Source organism: Pseudopodoces humilis, chromosome 4 (assembly GCF_049639895.1).
Source record: "Pseudopodoces humilis isolate 2021_Gansu_Grassland_sample_001 chromosome 4, ASM4963989v1, whole genome shotgun sequence".
Classification (NCBI taxonomy): Eukaryota; Metazoa; Chordata; class Aves; order Passeriformes; family Paridae; genus Pseudopodoces; species Pseudopodoces humilis.
This window is the reverse complement of record NC_142203.1, coordinates 60,767,211-60,792,926: the sequence shown is the minus strand read 5'-3', so window position 1 is coordinate 60,792,926 and position 25,716 is coordinate 60,767,211. Positions and strand designations below refer to the sequence as shown.

Here is a 25,716-nt window from a genome sequence, read left to right as displayed (position 1 = left end):
TTTTAGATTGCATTTTTTATATATTATTTTTATTATAGGATGATTTTATATTTAAATAATTTTCCTAACAGGTATGAATAAATTTTTAATCAGAATGGAAGTTCATATAAGAAATGCAAATAGGAGGTACTTCTGCATTGTTCTAAACAGGGCAAAATGAATATTGTCTAAACACCAGTTTAATAATAGTCTCCTCTCCTGCAAATGTATTCATAACTGAAGTCTGACAAATAACTCTTCTGTTCCCTCAAAGGCCACAGTTGTGAAGGAAGCAGCCAATACTCAAAATAGCAGAGTCCAGCTCCAAAACAATCTTCAAATATCAGGGGACACACCTTGGACGGTAAGAAGTATTTGCAGTGAGGGGATTGCAAATATTAAGGTCACTAAGGTCACTATGATCTCAAAAACAGGGTAGGAATCTATATTTTGGCTATTTACTGCAGTAATCCAGTAATCTGAAGATAAATCATCTCAGAAACAGTTCCTTGAGAAACCAAAAATTTGTCCCCGATTTAACTTTGCTCTGGATGTCCCTGTCACAAAGTACACAGATTTGCAACAGCTGGTCTTTGAAAACTCAGATTTGAGAGGCTTGACTAGGGTGAGGACGGGGAAGACTGCAGAGAAAACTTTCATTTTCACTCCTTGTTGTAGGCTAGGTTTTTGCAGTACCAGCTCCTAGAGAAAACATTTGCTCAAAGCTATTAGCTAAGATACAACACACTCTGAGGCTAAACCTCTTTAGGCGTCACTGCTCCATGCAGGTTTTCAGATTGCTAGTGATGAAATGACATCTATAACTCATACACTGAAAGGGTTTCCAAAGAGAAACAATTTTCCCCTAACTAGCAGAAACCACAGACAGCATGAATTATGGAAAAACAGTACAAAGACATCGGAATATAGAGAAGTGATTACACCCTGGAATTGAGCCTGTCATACGCAGCCAACTCAGGCCCTGAAAGCCCAGTTTGCAGTGCGCTCCAGATCCCCACCACCAGTAAGAGCCTCCACAGCTGCTGGCAAACCTGAGCATTCTCCTGAAAAGGTTATTTAGCTTTAAGATATTTAAGGCTTCAAGAAGACATTGTTAATTTACAAAATTATTTCTAGACAGAAACAACAGAGAAGAAAATGGCAGAGTAAGAGGTAACAGCCCTCACAGCCCTAAGATGGCTCTTTTCATAAGGACAGTCACCTTCCACTAATCTGCTAGCAGAAAACCATATTAAACATAGTGATTCAAAATCCATATATTCTCAACTAGATAAATGCATCACAATCTATGTTACTATGCAACAAACCTTTCAAACTCACTTTTGAAAACATTGGTTTTGCACTTAAAAGATTTTTTTAAATCTTGCTCTATCAAAGGAAAAAAGGAAAATCAACATGACTCTCCTACGGAGTTTGACACCTTCATCAATTCAACTTTAAAGTAAGGTCTTGTATGCAAGAAAAAAAAAAACAGCACTTGTTTTTTACATTTTCTACAAGCAAGTTTTCTACATTATTCTTTTCCTGACAACTATATTTAAACCAGCATAGTCTTCAAATTGACTGTTAATAGGTTGATTTTACGGTTAACTAGTAAGTCTACATTAAAAAGTTTTAGCATTTTTTAAAATGGGAATTTAGAATAGATCTTTAGTGATTTCTTCTGTTATTAGAAGTCACAAATTTAAATACAGGAAAGAAATTTATTAGTTGAATTTTTGGATAACTGAAGAAAAACCTACAACCAGGTTATACTCTATGAATTTCTTCACATATATGGTCTTGGAATACAATAGTTCAAATGGAGTGGACCTACAATGATCATGTAATGCACCTACAACTTTATAAAGAGCCCTAAATATAAAAATAGAAACATCCCAAAGTCAGCACACTGCCAAAAAAGTAGCTGCTTCACCAGTGAACAAGAAAAATTAATTCAACTTGGTTCCTCCTTTGGCCAGTCCTATATGGCTTCAAGGAGTCCTGAACAGATTCAGATGAGCATCCAGAATAGCCTGCCCCTAAAATACAACTGCTACAGACAACTTCCAACACATGCAGCTCCTGAATATTGCTCTGACCTGGGAGAACAGTGGCTCTTTGCACACTGGTTCAACACACAAGAATCCACTGCAATATCCAGCTTTTGATACTCATACACAAAGTCAAGACATCCCAAAACAAAAATTAAAAAGTTGATAATCACAGTAATGCCTGTTCCCTTTTAAAGCAATTTGAAGCACTTTTATTACCATTACTCTCTTGCAATATTTTAAGTCTGTGAGAGAAATCTGATTAATCAAAACCAGTTTCAATAATCAAAAGTACTTTTGTGTGGAAATGCAAAAGCACATTCTGTCAGGAAGAAACTTACTTAAAAAAACATATAATTAGGTAAACTGTTTTGGAACTGCACCCTGTATTTTGGAAGCCATGGCCAAACTGATATGCCACCATCTTCCCTCACATGCTGAGTAACTACATTTATTTTTCATTTGTAAAAGTTTTTATTTGCTGTTTCATAAGGTTTCCAAAATGACAGTCAGAACTGACTTACATATGATTAATTCTTCATTACTGTAATTTTAGTCTAAAATAGGGTTATTCTGGAGCAAACCTATTGAAACAAAAACAATTCTATCAGTTTTACAGCCTGGATAATAATGCAATCTTTATTTCAGCATGGCTCAGTTGAAATCACTTAGCAGATATTTGAAAACATGTCAATAAGTGCTATTGTCACAGGAAAACCAAAACAAATTACAAATATCATTGACATGGGAAGATAAAATAATCACCATAGAAGTCTACATAAAAGAAATATGAGGGACATCTTCATTTATAGTTTCTACAGTGAAATTCCATGACAAGTTTACTTTTTTGATTTAATTCTAAAATCAAAATCTAACTAGGAAACAGCTAACCAGCAATAGAACTTAGGAAAAAAAATAATAACATTTACTGATTAGCATTTCAGCTCAGTTTCCCCTGCAATTTTCCCTGGTCACTTCAGTAATATGAAGTATATGCTGTAATATGAATTAGGTTAAATTGCATGTCATGAATTAAATAAATTATTTGGATATTTTTTCAAGTATTTATTATAGCTGTGAACTGAACTAATCATGACATTGCTTATTACATGCAGCACGTAGATTCTATGTGCTAGATTCTAGATTCTATAATTTGTACCTAAGTAATGCATGGAAAAAAACACATTAAATAAAGTACAACATTTTGAAAAACTGAAGCAACTGCACTTCCCAACAAAAAATATAACTAACATCTGTTGCAGAAACTGCTTGGCACTTGCACAGTTTTGTGAAGAATTTTTGTTGTAGATAAATATTTTTCTACATTTCCCATTATGCACCACTCAACTCAGACATTTTCCTTAATTATACTCCAAGGAGTCCTTTCATATCCATTAAAGAATGTATTTGTTGCCTAAAAGAATGCATACAAATTTTTAAATTTCAACTGTGATTAATCTGTCTTCTGACACATGAAAAAATTAAGAAAATACCTATAATTAATGGACTTAGTTTTGCAAAACTGTCTAATTCGACTCTCAATGCTCAACATATTACATTTGTTACATATTTTAATATGTTTGTTTTATATAAGCAATGGTCTTACGATTCATCATTTTGTTTCTATTCCACATCTCAGTGAGGACAATAGCACAGCAAAGCCTTTAGGAAAGCAAGAAATTACCATTTCAACACTGGTAAAAATGACCAAAGAAGGCTTCTATTTTGCAAATACAGCAAACACAGATAATCAGTTTTTTCAGGGACAATGTAACAACTTCATGACATTCTTTTCTCTCTCTTTTTTTTTCCCTTTTCCCTTTTTTTCTTTTTTCTTTAATTTGCTTTCCACTACTCTTAATTAAAAAACTTCAAAATTCACTGAGCTCTTGATATAGTGGGTTTTTTTCCTGAAAATATGCACATGCTGTGCATATTTAATAAAACTTTTGTATTCTGCATCTCATACACACTCACATTAGCAATCAAGACTTGTCTTGTTACAATAATAAACTCTAAGATTTTTTTTTTTTGAAAGTACACAATATAAACCCATTTAAATGCTATTGTAAGCATATAGAGATCTACTACCCTACTGAGATTTCAAGCAACTGGTAATGAAGAATGAGGTGAAAACAAGGGTAGTGCCAATAAAAGAAAAGAAATGCTAACTCTAAATACACAAAAAATGCAGTTCAGGCCCAAAAGTCTATCCACACTGGCTCAGCTGCAAAATGAGAGAGTTACAAGTATAATTTGCTGTAAAGCAAACCAACTGGCATTGCATTCATTATTAATATGAAACTGAACAAAGAACATTTTGAAAATTCTATCAGCTATCAAAAACTTCATTTAATATTGAACCAAATTTGACCACTTTAAAAATGAAAAATATAGTAAAATAAGAAATACTTAAATCATGTAAGAAACAGCCCTTCTATTGATGAAAAATGTGATCTATGAAATTTCTCTGATCTGTGAATTGCCCCATGAAAAAGTTAAAGCCAAGGCACAAAGACTACATTTGGATGATAAAATCAAATGTTTTGTCCCAGGGTACTGTAATTTTTTAAGTGTGAAGTTTAGGACTGCATGCTTTGTTTTTATGCTGTATAATAAACTAGGCCAATTTATTAAACTTACATATCAAAATCCATATTACATTTCCTTCAAATATTAATTATTTCTAAGTCTAAGGGGTTTTTTTTATATGAACAAGATCTAGAACTTGTAGCTTCTATCCCTGCATAATTTTTGTTTACTTTTTTATGTAACTTGGTATATTAAATCCAAATTCCATTTTTTTTTCCTTTTTCCTAAGAATGAGTTTTCAGAGAAAAGGACCAACAATTTTAAAGAATACTTTACAGTGTAGTTTACATAGCTGTCACAATCTCTTCCTAAAAATACTGTTATGCTCCAGCCACATTTATACCACTTCCTAACATATAATAAACTTAATTTCTTTTGACTCAGGAGACATAAGTAGCAATAAAGAAGCAAAGGCTGTATGTTCCAACTATACTGTACTAAGAGCAGTTCTCCTACAGATCAGTTTGTTCTGAGATGAAAGTCTAAAACCTCATATTTCAGAAAAAGCAAATCAAAGAAAGAATCAGTTTAAATACAAAGCAGCAATACAGTAAGGTGCTGAACAGTTTTCACTCTGCTGCACTCACAGAACAAACAGATTTCAAGAGGAGGAGTCCTTTAAATGACATTTATGAACAGAATGACACAATCAGATTTTAACTTCTTCCTACAATTTCATAAGTAATTTTCAGCATTTCCTCAAATGTATTTGACATGATAGGAATGTAGACAAGACAAATTTCTCAGAAATTGAAGGGCAGAAGGTACACTGAATAGAACAATTACATGATTTACTGTGTGATAGATAAATTATAAACAAAAACATTACTCCTTGGAACAGGAAGATCAGAACCAGTTAAGGACTTCAGAACAGGAATTGCAACTCTGACCTCACATCAGTACACAGCAGTTTAGAAAAAAAGCTTTTACATAAAAAAGACAACCTATGGCTACAATGCATTGCTTTAAGCAGTTGAAAAGAATGGAGTAATGGAACAGTGCAAAATTAAAACTAAGAGCAAATAAAAACTCAAGCGAAACAAAAAAATCACTGTCCCAGCAGCTTTTCATAAGAGTAGTTTTAAAAACATCTTTTCTCCCTTAAGCAAAATATGGTGAAAGCAGAAGATCTGTTTGTATCCAAGTATTACTTGTCTGTTTTCCAGAAGAACTAAGCCTGTGTAGAGTACAGTGGACTAAGTTGTTAGGGATTGGGACTGTTCCTGGTCTGCGTACTTACAGTAAAGTAGAAACTGAGGCCAGTCCTTAACCAGGATGTCAGGGTAATAAGTGACAGTGGATCAGCGGTGTGCAGATAGTAAATACAAACAGGCAAGAAGCTGCCACATTAACATACCTCTTGTACTGAGCGAGCTGCTGGCTTGTCTTGGTGATTGGCCAATATTAAAAATGGCAAAGTACATAACTGTGGGTGCTGGAGAGCAGAATGTAGCTCGTTCCTAGCAGTTTCTAGATCATCTTCAGAGGAGGCGCTGTCTAGTACAAATATTACCCCTTGGGATCCTTGGTAGTAACGACTCCAGTATTTCCTGATATTGTCAGCTCCTTTCAAGACAATAATGAGAACTAATTAAAACAAGAATAGTTTAACAAATGTAACACTTCTAAGCAAAAATAAACCATCTACATAAAATTATCAAAACAATTAACTAAACTTTATCTCTTAACCATCATTAAAAGAATAAAAAGGAAAAAAAAAAAAGCAATAAAAATCCAACATACACATACACACCAGTGTCAAATAAACATTGTTTAAATAAGGCAGGAAGTTGACTTAATGCAGCTTTCTTCCATTAAAGCTTGTGCTCTATTAATGAGTACTGGCATTACTACCATGCTTACAGCATCACACAGCCTAATCCTCTACCTTCTCACTGGAATATCTTGGCACTAATACCTAAATCTTTACCTATTCTTTTTCACTTTGCCCTGCAGCTCCTTGTCATAACCTGCAGCTTCTGTCATGGCAGTTGCTCATTTCTGATAAGGTCTTCTAGTTCATCTCCAAACCATCAGGCAGCCACTTCATAATTGGGGAAAAAAGGTGTCAGGAAAGCCTATTAAAGTAATTAGATACTTAATGAGGAGAATGATGATACAATAGTGAGTTGAACAGTGAATGAGGAGCTATGGTGACAACATGCTGCAAAGGCATTCAGTTCAACTACTTTTGCTCTGTCAACCACACTAAGGATTCTGGAAGAGCCCAACAGCAGACACATGAGTGACTGTATAGGCTTATATGCCACAGTAATTTTTAGGACACAGTTGAGCAGCACTCAGCCATCTCAACAGAAGCCAAGCACTAAGGTTATCAACAGAAAGCTTTTGTCTCCCCTGGAGAGCAGCATATGTTGTAGCAATGAGGTAGGAAAAAAAAAATTGTATTTGACAGCTGTCAAACTATCTAAACTATGATTTGGATATGGGCTATTCTTTGTATGTCTGGATCTGGCACTACACTCATGGGGACAAACACTAAACAGTGAACAGCAGCAGCAATAGTCTAGTAGAAAACTTGACACGTCTGCCAGACAGTGACTTGCAGAAATGTGCGGAAGGTACCTTTAATAGGCACATTTCTCATCTTGAAACAGGGAGAAGTGAACTTCCATATAAACACAAGAACTAAGAGCTGAAAACAATAAAATCCTACTTTTCAGTGAAACAAAATGACACAAAATTTCTGAGCAACATAATGAGATTTAATGCAACATCATGACCATAACGTTGATACAATACTTAAAATATTAATTTACACATTGTGCAACAAAAAAGAAAGTCACTAAACAAAGGTGAAGGAAAAAATAAACATTTGCTCCATCAAATTTAGGTATGCAACTCAAGCGAATTCAAATCTCATCTAACGGAGTTAGTTAGTCTTGTCTTTTTATTAGTCACACTGGAACCCTGACCACTTTGTTTCTGTATCTGCACCCAGCACAAGCTGTCAACACACAAATACACACACTTTTTCCTACAGAGAATACTTAAGTCATGTCTAATATTTTTTTTTTTCTACAAGAGACCTACAGAGTTGACTACTTAAAGGTAAATGGTCACTGGACCTAGTCAAGACCTTACTTAATCTCTCTGTTAATTTAACCAGACCCAAAATAACAATGCACAAACAGGACGGATGTTTTATTATTTTATCATCAAGATCTGAAGATTGGCATTATATATACAGAAGAGGACTGAAAGATAATTCTATGTTTTTGTAGCACACGAATATCTGTCAACTGTACTTGTAAAGAATTTTGTAGCATGTTAGGTGCCCCAGTCTTTCTGAACAGCTGTCTACTTCAGAACCAAGTAGAGCAAGCTGCCAGAGGGACACTATTTACATAGCCACACACAGCAGTGTCACAGGCATCTGAAGTATCACATTACTTTAAAAACTAGTACAGAATCATTTTTGATGAACTTAAAGACCAAGAGCATGATCAGTTCTTTGAACGTATTTTTTTTTCCTAGCAACATAACATCTCTCTAATTTGCTCTAAGCATCAGTCAGCTACTTTTCAATCACATGTCACTGCTAGAATCTGAGTCTTATCTTTGTAATCATACTCACTCAAAAAAGAAAAACTGTGGTGAACTGCAGAACATTTGACCTCTTGTATCTAGGCAATTGGAAGAAAGCAGCTCATGGATCCCTACATGGGACATTGAAGCCAGAAAAGGAGAATGCTGATTTGCTGACCTTATGGTCTGGTCTTTTTGGTTCAGGCTCTTTAGCAGCTCAACTTTGTTCCTCCATGTCAGCTGTCCCAAAAGAGTCACCACCAAAGTAAAGCAATCCTTTTCTCTCCCACCCTGGTCAGCCACCATGGCATAGTCAAAAGAACCAACTTAAACAGTGCCCCATGAAACTTGGTGTTTTCTTTGGGATCTTCCATTACGCTAATGACATGCCTTGAAATTGCTTACACTTCAATTCTGAGGCTATCACCTGAGGTTTAAGAATAAAAATAATTGCACAAAGCAGACAAGGAAAAAAGACTGATAGAGCATGTACCTTAGGGTGCCATTTCAAACCATTTTTCTGGCAAATGCACTTGAAAAATAATTCTTGGCATCAATAAGCTATCAGCAGCTGGAAGTCACAATTTCTGCAAGACAAATAACCTGATATTCTTTTGCCTTAACTCTTCATATTCAGGGAACAGAATCTGCTGTCAGCTTCTTTCCTCAGAGTAGTGGACTGGAGTTATCCTGGAGTCATCCTGGGCAGAAAACACTAGCCTATGAATAGTGTTTCAGCCATTCACACTTTGTGGCATGACAAATATAGCCTTGGAAAACAAGCAGTTTTAGGTGCAGTTCAGCAAAACTATTAATTTATTTTTCATCTACTGCAAAGGTTTCAAAGACAGGAAGATTCAAAGTCTGAGGTCTTCAGAAATCCAAAATGTAATGTGCAACCATTAAACATCCTTAGGCTTTCAGAAGACTGATAAAATTAGGAATTTAACTTAACTAGTACCCAAAACATTCCAGCAAACAGTAGTAACACAGAATAAGCACTTAGGTTTGTCAGCTTGTTATAACAGCTTTGAACCATATGCCTGCTTCTTCAACCAAAAAACTGCCTAAACTAAGATGAAAGAAGGAAGAGAAAGAGAAAAAGAGAGAGAGAGAGAGAGAGAGAGAGAGAAAGAAAGAAAGAGAGAAAGAGAGAGAAAGAAAGAAAGAGAGAAAGAGAGAAAGAAAGAGAAAGAGAGAAAGAAAGAAAAAGAGAGAGAGAGAGAAAGAGAGAGAGAGAGAGAGAGAGAGAAAGAACCTCCAAAACATCAGAAGAACGTAATTTACATTGGAAGGAGGGAATATACTATGTTACAGGTTCACTAAAATGTGACATTCAGGGTAGCAGCTTCCTCAAACACATGCAAGAGCCACTACTTATCACTAAGCATATGATTTGTTTCCCTCAGTAATGAAGGAACTTAACAGGAGTGAGTCCTGTGATGTGACTAACATGCAATTTATAAATAAATTAGAGGGAAAAACCACACCAAAATCCAAATTACAACACAATCACATCACTTATTCTTAAAGAAAAAATACTTTTCTTTATTCGATCAAATGTAGTCTTGAATTACTTTGTAACAGAAAAAAAAAACAAACCTCTCCTTACGGAAAAATGACAGAGGATGCTGCAATTAAAAACCCCAACTATTTAGCATTACTACAGAACAGGTTTACTCAACTAACTATAATTTTAAAGACCTTCATTTTTATATTTTTAAATTTTTTTTTTTTTATCAGCAGTCAAAGGAAGAGTATGCCCATATTAACACTATTAATTATTCGTATCAGTACCCCTTGGAGATGGAAGGAAGATTTTGAGTTATGTGCAGTTTAACATGCACCAGTTTAACATGCATCTAGACCGGTACATACAAGTACACACTCCTGTAAATATATTATGCAAAGCACAGAGCTGCAAATCTTCATGTCAGCTATGAATACTTCTATTTACATCTTCATTCACAGTGGTGGTTTGAGGCTACCTTCAATTCCCTCCTTTTCAGTACTTTCAGGATAGCAGGACATAGCATTACAAAAAAAAAAAAAAAAAAAAAAAAAAAAATCACTGAAAGAAATTTACATGTGTCAAATTTGTTACTTGTCAGACTTGCAACAACTCGCCATCGAGAGCACAATGAATGTCACAGAGCTCTTGCTTCAACACAGTCTAGTCTGCAAATGAAAGCTCTTGTTAGCCTCAAAACGCATCACAGGTCTGGAAAAGTTACAGTCTCAAATAGAGGGAAAACCTTTTTTTCTTTCCTTCCCATCACAAGCAGTTAACTTGGGGACATGAAAGAATGCAGTCCGCAAACAGCTTTTCTACCACTTCAAATATATCATCCACTCACCTACGTACTCTGAAGGTTTTATAGTAAATTAAAGCATTATGTAGATCATTCCTCTACTGGAATTTCTAGAACATTTCTAATAATCATAAAGGTGAAAAAATGCCAAGGACTCTGCCACAAAATCTTTTTGTGTGTAACACTGGGTATTATGGGTGGGGGAGTAAGAAAGAAGGGAAGGGAAAAAGAAATGTCTTATCCATTCCTGCAAAATCTGTAAATATACTCTAGTCTCTCACACCAAGAAAACCTCTGGAAAATAAATGTTTCTAAAACTATGTAGGGTTTATACCTTCACTTCACATCATATCCTTACAGGTAAAACTGATGCATTTTCATGAGTAGTCAAGAAGATGCCTGAAACCTTATAAATCTTAACATGTTCAAGAGATGTGGCTGCTCCTTATCTGTCTTGGGCAGGTTTCCCAGTATTCCACCCTTAAATAAATCCTATATACAGACTTGCTGTTGTTGTTTTTTATGGATGCTAACTCTGATGGAGGGAGCACGGTGCCTGTGGCCACATAGCTTTCTCAGTCTTGCCTGGGAAAGTGGCCTGGGAATTCATAGGGAGGAATTAAAACAATCCTCAGAGATAGAAAGCAGCCTTGCAGGTGCTGTTTGTCTGTTCCTTTTTTCCTTGCAAGACAAAGTCGAGGGGTGGTGAACCCCACTGACCAATGATGATGATGTGTTAGTTCACTGACCAATAAGAGTTTTCTTTTCTGTACTTTCATGTATCGGTCTATAGAAAAGAGCTGAGCTAATAAACCGAGAGAAACTTCTCCAGTTTGGACTCCATGAGAGAGTCTGTGTCGTTCTTCTCGCAGTTCCCAATAGAGCGACAGTTGTTGTTGTTGTTGTTGTTGTTGTTGTTGTTGTGTTAGCTCCCTTTTATTACAAACAAATTTATAAATCCTAAGATACCTGCTATGAATGGAATTTGTCCCATCCGACACATTCACGCAGAGATACAAGCACTTCCACGGGTGTAATGTCAGTCATCATTCCAAGGCTACTTTGTATGGCTACTGTGACAATACAGATGCTAAACCAAAATCTACATCTTCAGAAGTCCCAGGACTTCTGCTTCCTGGGGTCTTAGACCAAGTGATCACAGCCTACTTTCTCTAGGCTTTCAGGCAGTGCACTCCTGCAATGCACAAAACATGGCAGCAGGAGACTGGCACTTATTCTCCAGAAAAAGGAATATTTTGAGATTGCCAAATCTGCTATATTCACTGCAGCAATCCAAATACAGTATGAAAAAAACAGCACAGAAGGAAAAAAGAAGACAAAAAATGTTGAGGAAAAAAATTTCTGCTTGTATTCAAAACATACGAAATCTGAAATGCATATAAGTTTATGGCACTTAATTTTATTTTTCTTATCAAACCAAAGTTTATAGAAACCATCTCTGTCATCTCTTGTCTGCCTTCCAGGCTTCCCCAGTGAGATTAATCTGGAAATCAAGCCTTTAGTATTTTCCTTATTAGCTAACTTAAGTACTGTTTCCAACTTTGAATCTCCATCTTACTCTGATATTAAATCTGTTGGAACAACATTTGGGTTTCAAGCACTTGGAAGTTTCAAAAACATTATACTTGCCTGCAGAAAGTCAGTTTGAACTACTTGCGTGTGTGTATTATACTAACACATTAAAATAAAACTTGCAATTTGAAACAAATACCTCCCGCTCTAGTCAAGAACATAAAATTCATTATAACGTTCATTTTAAGAATTTACAAATAAATTTAAAACAAAAAGAAGAATATGTGTGCCCTGCAATATGCTTTAACATCTATTTAAGCCTGATACCTGAAGATTTAATAGTTTGCAGCAGGTGGCACAGCCAGCCATTCTTCACCCCTTTCTCTTTTTCTTTAACTAGTTTGGGGTTGTTTGTTTTTTTAAATTCACAAACACACAGTATGCCCTCTAGGGCTAGCAAAGACTGGCTGCCAACAAGATGATCTGCATCCATGTCCTTCTCCCACATCTGCTAGAGGACTGAGACAGACAGGGTCTCAGAAGCAGAGGCACAATTCCACAGTAAGACTGCTGCCAGCACCCAGCAAGGTTCAAATGTACCCTCCCCTGAGCTGCAGTCACAGCTTTGATAACTGTGAAGCTTAACCTCAAACAAAGCTCAAAACGATCTTTCTCTATGCCACTTCAAACTAGTAGTAGGCAGTAGTGTAAAAGAAGCAGCAATTCTACCACAGCTGTGTATTTCTGTTTAGCCTTTATGTTAATTGGTCTATTGGTCTACAGAAGTTTAAAGCTTTAGCTGGTCTAGAATATAAGAGAAAACTTTTTTTTTTGGGGGGTGGGGGGGAGGGGCAGGGAATAGGGGATGTTCCTAAAATATTAGTATCATTTCTGATGCTTAACTAAGCTGCTATACTCCATTCTTTGATTCTGCCTGAGGAAAATGGCACTGCAAGCCCAACAGGAGGCAGAGTCTTTTAAGCAAACCAAATGTTCTGCTTTTCTCTCCACTAAATATCTCACAAACAAACAAAAAAAAAAAAAACAGTCCTCACCCACTAAAAGATTAACTAGGAAATTCTGTATTTTGCTTATCCTATTTACACAGCTGTGATAGGCATTGCTTGCATGGGTCCTACTTGCAGTGAGACAAACTGTAGGTTGTCTGTTCACACTGTAAAAACCTAATTGTAGCAAAAGCACAGTATTTCCAAAGAGCAGTGGTAAAATCACTATGCTGAATTAGAGCTTCCTCAGACTCACATTAAAAAGGTCCATAAGCAGGTGTAAATGATCTTTCTTATATATAAAATGAGGAAACTATGAGACAGAGCCTGTGTTTAGGCACCTTTAGAACAGCAGACTGAGAATGATTGATAGCAAGCAGATCTAACTTTTATGCTTTTGGAAGTGGAATGTCTCTGTGTGACTTATTGTGTGGACAGCTCAAAAGGGTCATCTAAAAATTTCATCTGCTAAGACATTCTGTAAACTGTTCAATGCAGCTATGTTGCAGATGGCATTGCATGTACTCCACAATCAGATTTTGTAGAGGTGTCAAGTGCCTTTTATTCAAGTACAGTATGGAGATGTTATTGCTTTGTGTTAGCTCATCCCTGTGTAGATGACTTAGGTTGGCATTTACTTGTGGGATCAGTTTTCTGATGACTAACTTGATGAAATGTTAGCTGCTCCTTTTTGATAGAAGGGTGTTCAATACTCTACCTCCACAGAGCAAAGAAAGAGAGAAATTTCCCAAAAATATTTAGATTTTAAATTGTAATTAATAGAATAACGTTATTTTCTCCCACATCTATAATTTTTTTCACCAGGCAGATACTACCTGAAAATTGTTGCTGTCTTCTCCGGAATTTCATATTTTCCATTCAACTTGGACTCCACAACAGCATGGCTTCTCCTCCTACTCTCTTTTCTGATGCTCTTTACTTCCAAATTAAGGCAAAATACGCATGCTTTGTTTAACCAAACCTATTTAAAGCTATTTTTTCTTAAGCTGTCACCTAGACAATTAATTTAGCTGGCCTAAGAATGTGAATTTATGACTGTGGTAATCAAGCTTAAGAAGTAACAGCAGTAGGGAGGCAAGTTCTCATCTCTTTTCCTGGGCAGGCTCAACCAACTGGAGACAAGAGCATTCCTGATATTAACCACTCCACTCTTGCTAAGCACTTAACAGATTTTTGTCCTAAGTTAATTTTCTGAAATGACTATACAGTGTGCAGTCTCTACGTTTTAGAAAATGGCTTTAGGGTGTATCACAAAACCTAACACAAACATATTGACAATATATTTTAATGAATAAAAGATGGAACATTATTAAACCCTATAGCGTGCTGCTAGTATTTTTAAACTTTTTAAGAAGAAGAGCTGCTCACATCCAGAATCATTCTTTTAAATTTGACCTGCGTCATTATTTGGCATCTCACTTGTAGTTTTTAACCCTGCCTTTACAAGACACCAAATGAAATTATTAAATAACTTATTCTAAAAAGACAACTGGAAATTCTTAGTTGACTACCAGGATGGACCTTAAATCTTGATATAGGCCTGAATAAATATTTAAACCACAACTTTATATTCTGTTTTGATAGCATTACAACTGCAAATAACTGAAAAACACAGGAAATAAATGGCGCTTTCAGCCTTTGTGTCTCCAGGTTGAAATTTGTTAGAACAAAAGAAAAAGCATCTTATTGCCTTTACACCTCAATTAGCTACCTTGAGAACCAACCTCAGCTTTCAGCATCCCAGAATTTTTTCAGCCAAACACTGTAGAATCTTCTGAACAACAAACATTATCATCTGTCTGATTTCCACAGTCTTCTTCCACTCTTCTCTATGTTCATCACACACAGTGTCATCCTTAGCTCCCACAAAAAATTACTGCACCATAAGAGGAAATCACCACAACTGTAGTTTCTTTCCATACCATTACTCAGCGGAGTCTCATAGTAAAGACAGATATTTCCAACTGTCCTGGAACATTCTGAAAGAATGTGGACTAGGGCATGGCACATCTCCATGTTAATTTAAATTATACATATTATCTTATAGACCAAATTTTGGGGGGGGAAAAAACAGTAAGTTTTTTAGCTTCTTGGGGATAAGGAAGGAATTACTGGTATAGCAAAATAGCAACTTAGAGACCAGGCAGTTCAACTTTGTCATCAAATAAAGCAAGACTGTCTTTTCAAGTAATTCAAGAAAACACAATGTTAGATTTGAAAGCTCTCAGGATCAAATTCCAGGTTTTTAAACAAAACATTTACCATTTATCAAATTGGATAAACCCTTTATTTTCTGTTAGGACTGCAATTTCCTGTCTTAGGAAACAAAAACAATTTAAAAAACCCAGAAATTTGGTTCAATTTTTAATATTCTAGAATCATGCACTTCAAAGAAAAACTTCTTCAAAGAGAGCACAACAAACTTTGCTCCCTGTCCCTAAATCTTAAAAGAGGATGAAGAGATAATCAGTCGTTGAACAGATTAAAGAAGAGAGACTATGTTCTACATATTTTGCCTGAAAATTTACAGTCCCTGTAGAAACGAAGAAATAAAACCTGGCTTCATTATCATCTTTGGAGACAACCAGCACAGTAAAAACTAGCACCATCTATGACCTCAAGGAAGAGTAGTACTTCAACGAAACAGAAACATAGCTACATAGTCAGCATCTGTTTCACATAAATGCTTGGCTGCTGAATATAAGAACCTTAACCAGTATAACTTCTCCTGTGTTTTAAATAGTGGCTGTTAATATGTTACTGTATGATAACATATGACGATTTTTGTTACTTAAGCCTAAAAAGAAGCAATAAAAATTAAAACTATATAGAATTTCACTTTGTAAATAACATGTAACAATAGAAGTAGGTGTTAAGAAAAGATGCCTTCCCTCAAGTTTCCAAGCCCTTCACAGTAAAGAGAAATTATTTAAAAATAGCATAATGACTGAAAACAAAAGCCAGGAATAAGACAAAAAACTGCAGCAATCAGGCAAAACAAGGGCGTCTCTTCAACATCAGAAGCAGAAATTCCAAAATAAAATGTAACAGTAATGTCTTGGCATGACAAATGTGAAATGTTTTATTTTCATATAGGAGCAGGAGAGAAACCATGCCTAGTCCAGAAATCTCAGGTTTTACCCTCATCAAACAGGAATATGTTTCTCAGCTAAAAGGTTAAATGCTGACTAGAGAATCACAGAATGATTTAGGTTGGAAAAGACCTCTAAGATCATCAAGTACAACCTTTGACCTATCACCACCTTGTAAAGTAGATCATGGCACTAAGTGCCACGTCCAGTTGTTTCTTGAACACCTCCAGGGATGGTGACTCCCTCAGCAGTCATTTCAATGTTTAACAACTGTTTTCATGAAGAAATTCTTCCTGATGTCCAGCCTGAAACTCCCCTGGTGCAGCTTGAGTCCATGTCCTCTCATCCTGTTTCTGGCTGACAGGAAGAAGAGAGTGCCCCCCACCAGGCCACAGCCTCCTTTCAGGCAGCTGTGGAGAGTGATAAGGTCACCTCTGACCTTGTTTTTCTCCAGACTAAACACCCCTTCAGCTGAGGAGTTTCCTCAGCTGCTCCTCACAGCACTTGTGCTCCAGACCCTGCCCCAGCTCCCCTACCCTTCTCTGGACTCACTCCAGCCCCTCAGTGTCTTTCCTGCAGTCAGGGCCCAGAACTGGACACAGCACTCCAGGTGTGGCCTCACCAGTGCCCAGGACAGGGGGACAATCCCTGCCCTGCTCCTGCTGGCCACACTATTGCTGAGCCAGGCCAGGATGCCATTGGCCTTCTTGGCCACCTGGGCACAGCCTGGCTCATGTTCAGCTGCTGCCACCAGCACTCCCAGGTCCTTTCCAGCCACTCTGCCCCAGCCTGTGGCACTGCCTGGGGTTGGTGTGACCCAAGGGCAGGACCCAGCACTGGACCTTGTTGAACCTCACACCATTGGCCTCAGCCCATTGATCCAGCCTGTCCTGAGCCCTCTGCAGAGCCTTCATCCCTCCTGCAGATCAACACTCCCACCCAAATCAGTGTCATCTGTAAACTGAGAATGCACTTGATCCCCTTGTCCGGAGCATCAATAAAGATATTAAAGAAAACTGGGACCCGAAAAGAGTCCTGGGGAACACCACTAGTGACCACTAACTTTTGGAACAAAACAAACTTTTAGAATCTTGCTTTTGCTCTCTTACCTAGACAGTGAAAAGGTAACAGAACAAGCATTCTTCTGCAATATTTCATATAAGAAATCAGATTACGTATTTTAAATACATGCAAACATGTCTGTATTTTATTTAATTAACTTAGTTTTTAAATACAAACATACAAACACCCATAGTCAAAGGAAAAAGAAAATAAGAGGTGCAGTAAGAAATTGTGACAATCCTTCTGTCTTTGAGAAGAGATAAATGGATGAAAACAACAAATCAAGTATTCTGGATACTTCTCATCATGAGCCAAGACTCTTCACTTAGAAAAGATTTCTCAAAACACACATACATGCATAAAAGTCGTATGATCAGAAATGGTTAAGAGATACTTTAACAAGTATCTGCTATAGAATACACACATCCAGTTCTTGATTAAGAATTGTATTTACCTACACAAATTATGTATTTGATATAGCTTAGGTAGCAGAACATATAAACTAGACTGGAAATGATTCACCCTATTTTTGAAAAAATCCAAAAAGTGACATTACAACTAAGTGCACATAATGCACATAACACACTCAAGCACTATCTATACTATCCCCAAGGAGTGACTCCTTTATGAAGGAAAATTTACTGGGGTTTTTTTGTTTGTTTGTTTGTTTTTTTTTTTTACAAAATACATGCTTAAACAGGAACATGTATATTTAAATCCATGGACCAGTGGTAATAAAGAGGAAACAACATGCCTTCCACATGTACTTATCTCAAAACTTTCTTGAAACAAGTTCAGGTAAGAAAACTACCATGCAATTATATCTCCTGAAACTTTCCTCAAGAACTGAGTCAAATTCTACCACACATTATTTAAAAGAGGTTACAGGCTTGCTAAAAAATCTAATAAATATCCTCAATATTAATAATAAATAATAAAGAAGACATACAGAAATTCTAGAATATAAAGATGATCTAAGTGGGTTTTAAATTAGAAGAGCATTAGACTTCACAAGAACTCTCATCAGGGGAGTGTTTTCTTCCTTGTCATGAACAACCTCACTTGAGACTCAGAGTCAGAATTGGGAGCCGAATAGCTTGCCTGAATATAGAAACTTTTAAAAAAATCCTACAACCATAAAACAACTATTGCTCCAAAATCCAATAAATCCAACAAGAGAACAGTTCTCAAAGAATATAACTCATTATAAGTTGGCTGCCTTTGCAACACTTCCAGTGGTGCAGTAAATATATTGGTTTTGACAAATGTTCACATAGTTACCTGAGCCAGTTCTCATAAGTGAAAGTTTATACATACAATAAACACAAGGAACATACACTTCCTTGAGCAGCCACATGAGCCATACTAAAATTACAGTCCAGTTTGTATTTCTGTATAATTTAACCACTGCAATCCAAGAAATTACATTAAGGAGACACATCACACACTTTCCACTCCTCCTGCTTTTCACTCTTTATTTCTGAGGTCAGGATTTGTAAAACTTTTCTCAACTTTATCAGCTGAGATTTTTAACTCCAGCTGTACCAATCTACCATTTTAAAATTTAAAATAACTACCAATTAAAAATAACTGACAGTTACAATGAGATTTAGACATTGCATGTTTTATAAACAAAGGAATAAATGCCATACCTCCAAGTTCTTTCACGTTCAAAATTGCGTTCTGGAATGGCACTGCTTTGATACTAAAACCTGAGGAGAGAAATAAAGAGCATTTGTAAGCTATTTGTTAAAGGAGCCATTTGGAATCAATTGCATATATTCAGAAAAAAAAACCAAAAAACTTTTTCCATCAAGAACCAGGATTTTGCCTAAGAAATCTGTTTCAATGTGTTTAAAAAGTCAGTTTTAAGGGAATGGGAAGGGGGTAGGAGTTGGACAAGTTCCATGGAGTAGGACAAGAATAAATCAGGATAAGGAATGCAATTTTCAATTGTAAGTACCTGGCACACAAAATTTAGCACAAAACTTCCATCCAGACCATCTAACAGAATATCCTTCTATAAAATCATCTTTCACTGCATCTGGAGCTAAAGTGGATAATCCAGACTACCAGTAATATGAGGTGATTATTCTGCAAATTTTAGGAGACATTGAAGACAACAGGCAATTCAAATCACTGTATTCTTCCATTTAAACTTCATAGGTTTTGGTTGTACTTGGATTCCTATTCCTTTCTATAAATGTTATTAACTGAAAGATCTTTCTACAGACCTTAGTTGGATGCATTAAAATGGTCATAAGCACACTGGAAACATCTATAAATCCTCTAATAGCCTGATTTTTGCATAAAACTGAAAGAAAAATTTTAAAAAAACAACCAAATAAAAAATCACCACCAAAATGTGATCATTACCCTTAACTGAAAATTCAGATAGACAAGAGAATGTGAAAGGCTGCCAGCCATATCAATGTAGTATACACTAAATTTTTCATGTTCAGTGCATACACATATATAAGTGCACATAACACTTTATATAGGAAAAATTATGTCCACTCTTTCAGCAAAAAATATCCAGACAGACATTAAATTTATTTCCACCTAGCACAAGTAGTTTCAATGTGATTACATACCTATGAACTGAGTAAAGAAGTTTTGAGAAAATGCGTTTCACTTCACATTTATTAGCTATCATTTAAAAGAAACAATATTTTTTTCTCCCTAGTTAGACCAATAAGATGGTACAGTACTCCTACTATGGTCAGTGCTAGGTGCAATAGAGGAAAGTACAAGAAAATCTGAAGGGAATAATTATCTGATATTTTTGGCACTGTTGTCTTAAAAGAAATCCTAAACTCTTCTGAGAAAAAAATAAAAAATGGAATGGACTGAGTGGCTTTGATGAAAAAAGCAAAAATATACATTATAGTTTGAAACCTGAGTGGAGAAGTTGTCACTTTGTATTCTTGGATTCTCCACAATATTGTCTGATATGGCACATTTAAGAAGATTAATTATAAGCTGAATAACCTACATATGCATAATTTTGGTTTGCCTGACTCGTATTCTCCAGTTGATCTGTGTTCCTCGAGTTGCCTAATTACATAATGATTTTTATTGCATCTCTCTAGAAAAAGTAAATCAATTTAATTTTTAATTAATGGTGTTTTCATTACTTCCTCTGATAGCTCTATACCTCTATTTATATTGCTGTTACTATTTCTTTCAGGGTCAAAAGTGCTAAAGCATAATTTGTTCTAACCCCAGAGATAAAGCTCAAGAGAAGGATATTTTTATTTTTTTTAAAAATGGCTCATTACTCTGCAATTTCCTTCTAACTTTTTGAGTTAAGTCACCTTCTCATAACCGTCAGATCTCTCTAACATTGCCAGTAACACCACTATAGAGGTCACAGGTTAATTATTCACAGGTTAATAAATACACTATGTTCTTGTATCTGTTTTACATTTTACTTACAGTTGTATTAAATAATCTTATGTTCTTGTAAATTAAGAAAACATACACTGAAAAACAGTTAGGGTTGCTAAGGCACAATCATGGAATTCAAGCCCATGAACCGCAGCTACAGTACAAAGCCATGTAACTATAAACATAAGGTACTTGCACAACACTTAGTATCCATTCCATCAGCAAATCAACCTCAGTAACTGCTGCAGCCACTGAACCAGATTTCTTCAACCTCCATGACCTAATCTGCCCTCTTTCTGAACTTTCCAGCCAGGTATTCCCTCTTATTACTTCACATGTTTGTTTCTGGCTTTTCTGGTGCTGTTTTGTTCTTTGTTTGTTTTTTGTTGGTTGCTTGGTTTTGTTTTGGGTTCTTTTCAATCAAAACATGCTTTTCAGTATTAGGCATTCTGGTTCACCATTAACAACATGCCTATTCAAATTTTTTGGACTTACGATACCTCTTATCTGTGATTGCACTGTCTGTTTTATATATCTTCTCAGTACTGCTGAAACTTTCTGCAAATTGATTCTTTGATCACAATCTTCCCTTACTACATAAACAAGCCTGTTGCTCATCTAAAAAGCTGGGATTATCACCAAAAAAATGTATTTCCATTACATTTATTCTTTTGATTTCTAGCAGATAACACAAGGCAGTGTGGACCAAGTATGTTCAGGAATAAATCCCAATTTTAGTTTCAGAGCATCACTGTCCTATTCTATTTTACAGCAGGTTCTCCTCCTTTCTCTCCAATATATAGTGAGACTGTTTAAAAAACAAAAGTAAAATGAGAAGAAGTATTTTAATGTATGTCTACAGTACAGTGCTACTGTATGTTATGGTTCTGCTTCATTAGATCACACTGTTTAGACTTTTAACATATTTCAAACAGTATGTTTTCATGGATATTCCCCAATGTATGAACAAATACTGAAAGAAAGTAATGATAGTTCCAAAGTGATCCGTTAGCTACTTTCAACAGCAAGTTAAGTAGGCTGAAGCCCTCTACAGCCTTTGCTATGTGTTTCAGGAGTCATCTTTGGGCAACATTCCAGCACAATATGGAATAAGGGCAGCATCCTACCTGTGGTAGACACAATATTCTCCGGGCTTTCGCTGCAGAGCTGAGACAGAAGAGTTGTCTTGCCAGAACCAGAGAGGCCTATGCAAACCAAGTCATACTCGGGTCGTGGTGGTGGCGGTCCCTTGCAGCAAAGGGCTCTAAAACACTGCCAGGGTAGGGCAAAACAAACAAAACAAAAACAAAAGGAAGAGGTTACTTTTCTTTTTTGCAAATGTTTATTCATTTAACCTTCTAAGAAGGAAGTTTATAAACTTAAAGGCACTGGTAAGAAGCAAATTATTATTCCAACTTATTATTTTGACTAAGTAAACAATTAATAGACTAAGACCACCTCAACCAAAATCTAGACCAACTTTATAAGAAAACAAACATACATTTTAACTTTTCACCTAAACCTCAAAAAGCTGGTGTGAGGAATATGACATCCATTTCCCAAATGCTCACAAACTGCACAAAACAGTGCACACCTGCTCACACCACGAGACAGGCATGTGCCCTATACAGCTTTGCAGCTGATTATGCACAAGTTTCCTTCCTGTGCCAATTTCATGCAATACCATGTGAATATCAGAGCCAATCCTAAGCAGCTGCTGACCAGGCTCTACCTGTTGTCAGAGAAAAGAATCAGAGACACTTGCTCCACTAATGTCCTTTCTGGGATTGTTTTGTCATTAATTGTTGCTCATAACAACAGCTGTTAAAGGGTACAGCGTGCAAGTAAATCAATCAATCAATCTTGCTGGACATACCTCTAGTGAAAAACAGATAGATCTCTCTCTTCCCCTGGAGAAGTATAAATTAATTGTAAACAAATGTAAACAAATGTAAACAGATGTAAACAAATAAAAAATCTCTTACACAAACTCTACTTCACAGTTCTGCTCACTTAAACAGTTTTGTCAAAGTAGCCAAGTTTATCCAAAAGATTCCTCAGGCCCTTGTTAAGTTCTTTAGTTCTTTGTTTATATGCAACTTAGAAACTTTTTATGTAAAAACTTAAAAGCATACAATTCCAGGAAAGCTAGGAAGTCTATATTTTATGTACAGAGCATAATTGCCCACTAATTCCCAAGGCAGACTTCCACCACCCCAATATATATAAATATAAAAATAAATATATATTTTTTTATATATTTATATTTATACATATAAAATAACCTTTTCCCCAGTATCTGCCACCTTTATATCAACGGACGACATCTGCTCTAATAGCAAAGGAAAACATGTCTGTGCAATCAGCCCTTTCTCACACATTCTGTTTTTACACAGCCCCAGCTCTTTATTCCCATCTTAACCACAAGTCTGCACTGCACTGATTGCAGGAAAAGAAATCCAGTCTTTACAACCTTAACCTACTTTGTCTTGACAACTGCCCAGGTTTTCTCGCTGAGGGCTACTGGAGGAGCAGAGAAACTGCACTGATATCAGTTAGGCTCTAATACAATCAGTGGGGTCTGATCCTGTGAGCAAGTCGTCCAGTGAGAATGTGATTATAAAAGGACGGCTCACTCAACGCAGAACTTTAATTGGATTCTTTCAGTATAGATGGTAAGCTATTACACCTGCTGCCAAAACAGTTATTCATTTGAAGAAGCAAAAGACAAACTCAGTGAAAGCTACAAAACTACTTCAGCACCTTTTAAAAGAGAGAAAGGAAACATTTTAGGAGAAGTAAGAATATGTACAATAATATTAAAGCTGAATAAAGGCAGCAGATTTTAAAAATAATATCTGTCAAGATTTTATTTAAGACAGTTGGCCCTTGTATGTCTCCATACCTTAAAGGAATACACTTGCCTTCTAGCTTTATTTACTGATGTTCTACTTACTGGTTTGTACCTATCTCATAGGTTCTACAAAGCCAAAGCAAACATTCTACTGTGGTACTTAAGTGAGAAAGGCCAACTGAGTTCATTGAACAAGATAAACTCCCTTAAACAGAGCTTCCAGTTAATGGATATCAAGCTGAAGGCCACATAAAATCCTTCAGAGCTTGCCAGAGCTCCTGAGGCTGTGTGTCAGACCCTCTACAGACAGTCTTTAAAAGGATTAAATTTGTCTCTGTCATCATGGCATCTTTGCAACAACCTCTTGATGTCACTTTGAAAAATATAAAGGAATAGACAAGCTGATGCAATGCTGTACTTCTCTGTCCAGCCACTGTGTTGCTTCTTATGCAACCAGACATGACCCTCAGGCCCTGACAACATCTAATAACATATAGTTCTGTGAAAGATAATTTCTGCTCTTTGCAGAGCATATATGGAGGCTCTGTGGGTGTCAGGAAGGTTTTGTGAACTTCAAGATCTCTCAACTGTGAAGTCCTTAAGTCTAACTTAGTCTGGAGAATCTTTATATGCTGTGGATGAAACACAAGATCAAAAATCCAGGTCAGAGTGCATCTCCAAAGCAGCACATGCAGACTCACCACCCTCTCACTTACCCATTGTTACACAGTTAGGCATGAACATTTCAGACAGACTCCTAGAAGACAGGAACATGGCTCCCTCTAGACCACCCTTCTATTTTATTTGATATGACTCCCCTACCTTTGCTGTATTCATGTCTTTGTCCTTCTGCTAGGCTAATTTCCTTCACTAAATCAGTTTAGTTGTAGTGAAAACATTTTTTTAATACTCTAGCTTCAAAAAGCTGGTGAAACTTAAGCTATTGTGTATAGCACTTAACAGCAGCTGAGATGAGAAATTCTAGAGCACATTGAAGGGGATGCTTGTAATAACAGATTTAGACTTTATAAACTTGTTTTGCAATCCTCCTTACTCAAGCTCAATGAACATCTTTCCCACTGGAAATATCACTATACAAACACCCTGATCACTCTCTTCCTGTTCTCTCAGCAGCCTAAAGTTACCTGCTTCCTAACAAAGTTAGGGCAAATTAAGTATCCATTATAGAGACTAAACCTTTATTATCACAACTGTGGCAGCCACATTTAGTAGCTACACAGTATCTGTGGGGAGTAGAAAATTCAGAAGTCCCGTACCATTCAAATAGAATTGCATCTTTTAGCTTATATACATTTTAATGTAGACAGGAAATGCATCCTGAAATATTTTATAACCATGGACTAGAACTACACATTATTTATGTCATCACGTATTACAGTGCACTCTGGAAACCACAAAACTGCATGAACTGTGTATCAGTAACTAAAGAAATCATTCCAGAACTCCAAAACACAAATATATCAAAAACATTGAGAGAGTTGCTCAATTCACAACTGACTTTCCCAAACCAGCATAGGCCACTCCATTTAGGCAACCCAAAAGGCATTAAAAAGCTTGAATTAACATGTATAGACCTGGAAGTCTCCTCCATTGATTCCCAAACCTGATTTGCTCGAAGGACAATAATATCCTGCCTTTTAGGTATTACGAAACAAACTCTAAACCAAACAGTGACTCTTAGAAGAACTGTCAGAGCGGACAGAGAAGAAAACATTGGACTACTGCAAATACAGGGTCACGCAGAGCTAGTTGGCACAGTGACTGAAAGGTTGCTTGGGATATAGTCATGTATTCAGACCTCACTACTAGAAACAAAAATGGAACATTATTTTGATATCATCATATCAGGGTAAGACCTTACTTAGTATAAAGGAAATGAGGTTTCAGATTGTCAGCTTTTGTACTTTTTGAGAATATGACACTCAAAGCTATAGCCACTAGGTGGGGAAAATAGGCATCCAAAGAGAGGCAGGCAGGGAGAGTCAGGAGTTAATTTTTTTAATGAACAAACATATTTTTAAGTACTGAAAATAAAACAATAAGATACCTTCAAAAATGTATGCATTTAAGCAGTTTTTGAAAACAACGATGGATTTATCCAGGAAACTGGGAGTAATAGGTGGTGCAGTCTGCAGAAATCTTTGCAATATTCAGCAGCACTGTTACTTTCCTTTTACTTTTCAGTGTGCATGAATGCTGCACATGCATGTAGAATCATTTTGTAAGAGTTAAGGGAAGAAGCTAGCCAGT

At 36.3% G+C, this 25,716-nt stretch overlaps 1 protein-coding gene across 8 annotated transcripts in view; it reads right to left on the bottom strand.

The window, feature by feature from the left end:
- ARL15 (ARF like GTPase 15) overlaps window positions 1-25,716 on the bottom strand; it is a 292,380-nt gene that overhangs the window by 172,208 nt on the left and 94,456 nt on the right. For all 8 annotated transcript variants that reach the window (XM_014259878.2, XM_014259879.2, XM_088054471.1 and 5 more), the window contains 3 exons: window positions 21,719-21,863; window positions 18,854-18,913; window positions 5,983-6,191 (listed from right to left, as the gene is read on the bottom strand). In XM_014259878.2, the coding sequence (XP_014115353.1) occupies window positions 5,983-6,191; window positions 18,854-18,913; window positions 21,719-21,863 (414 nt within the window). The remainder of the gene's footprint in view (window positions 1-5,982; window positions 6,192-18,853; window positions 18,914-21,718; window positions 21,864-25,716) is intronic.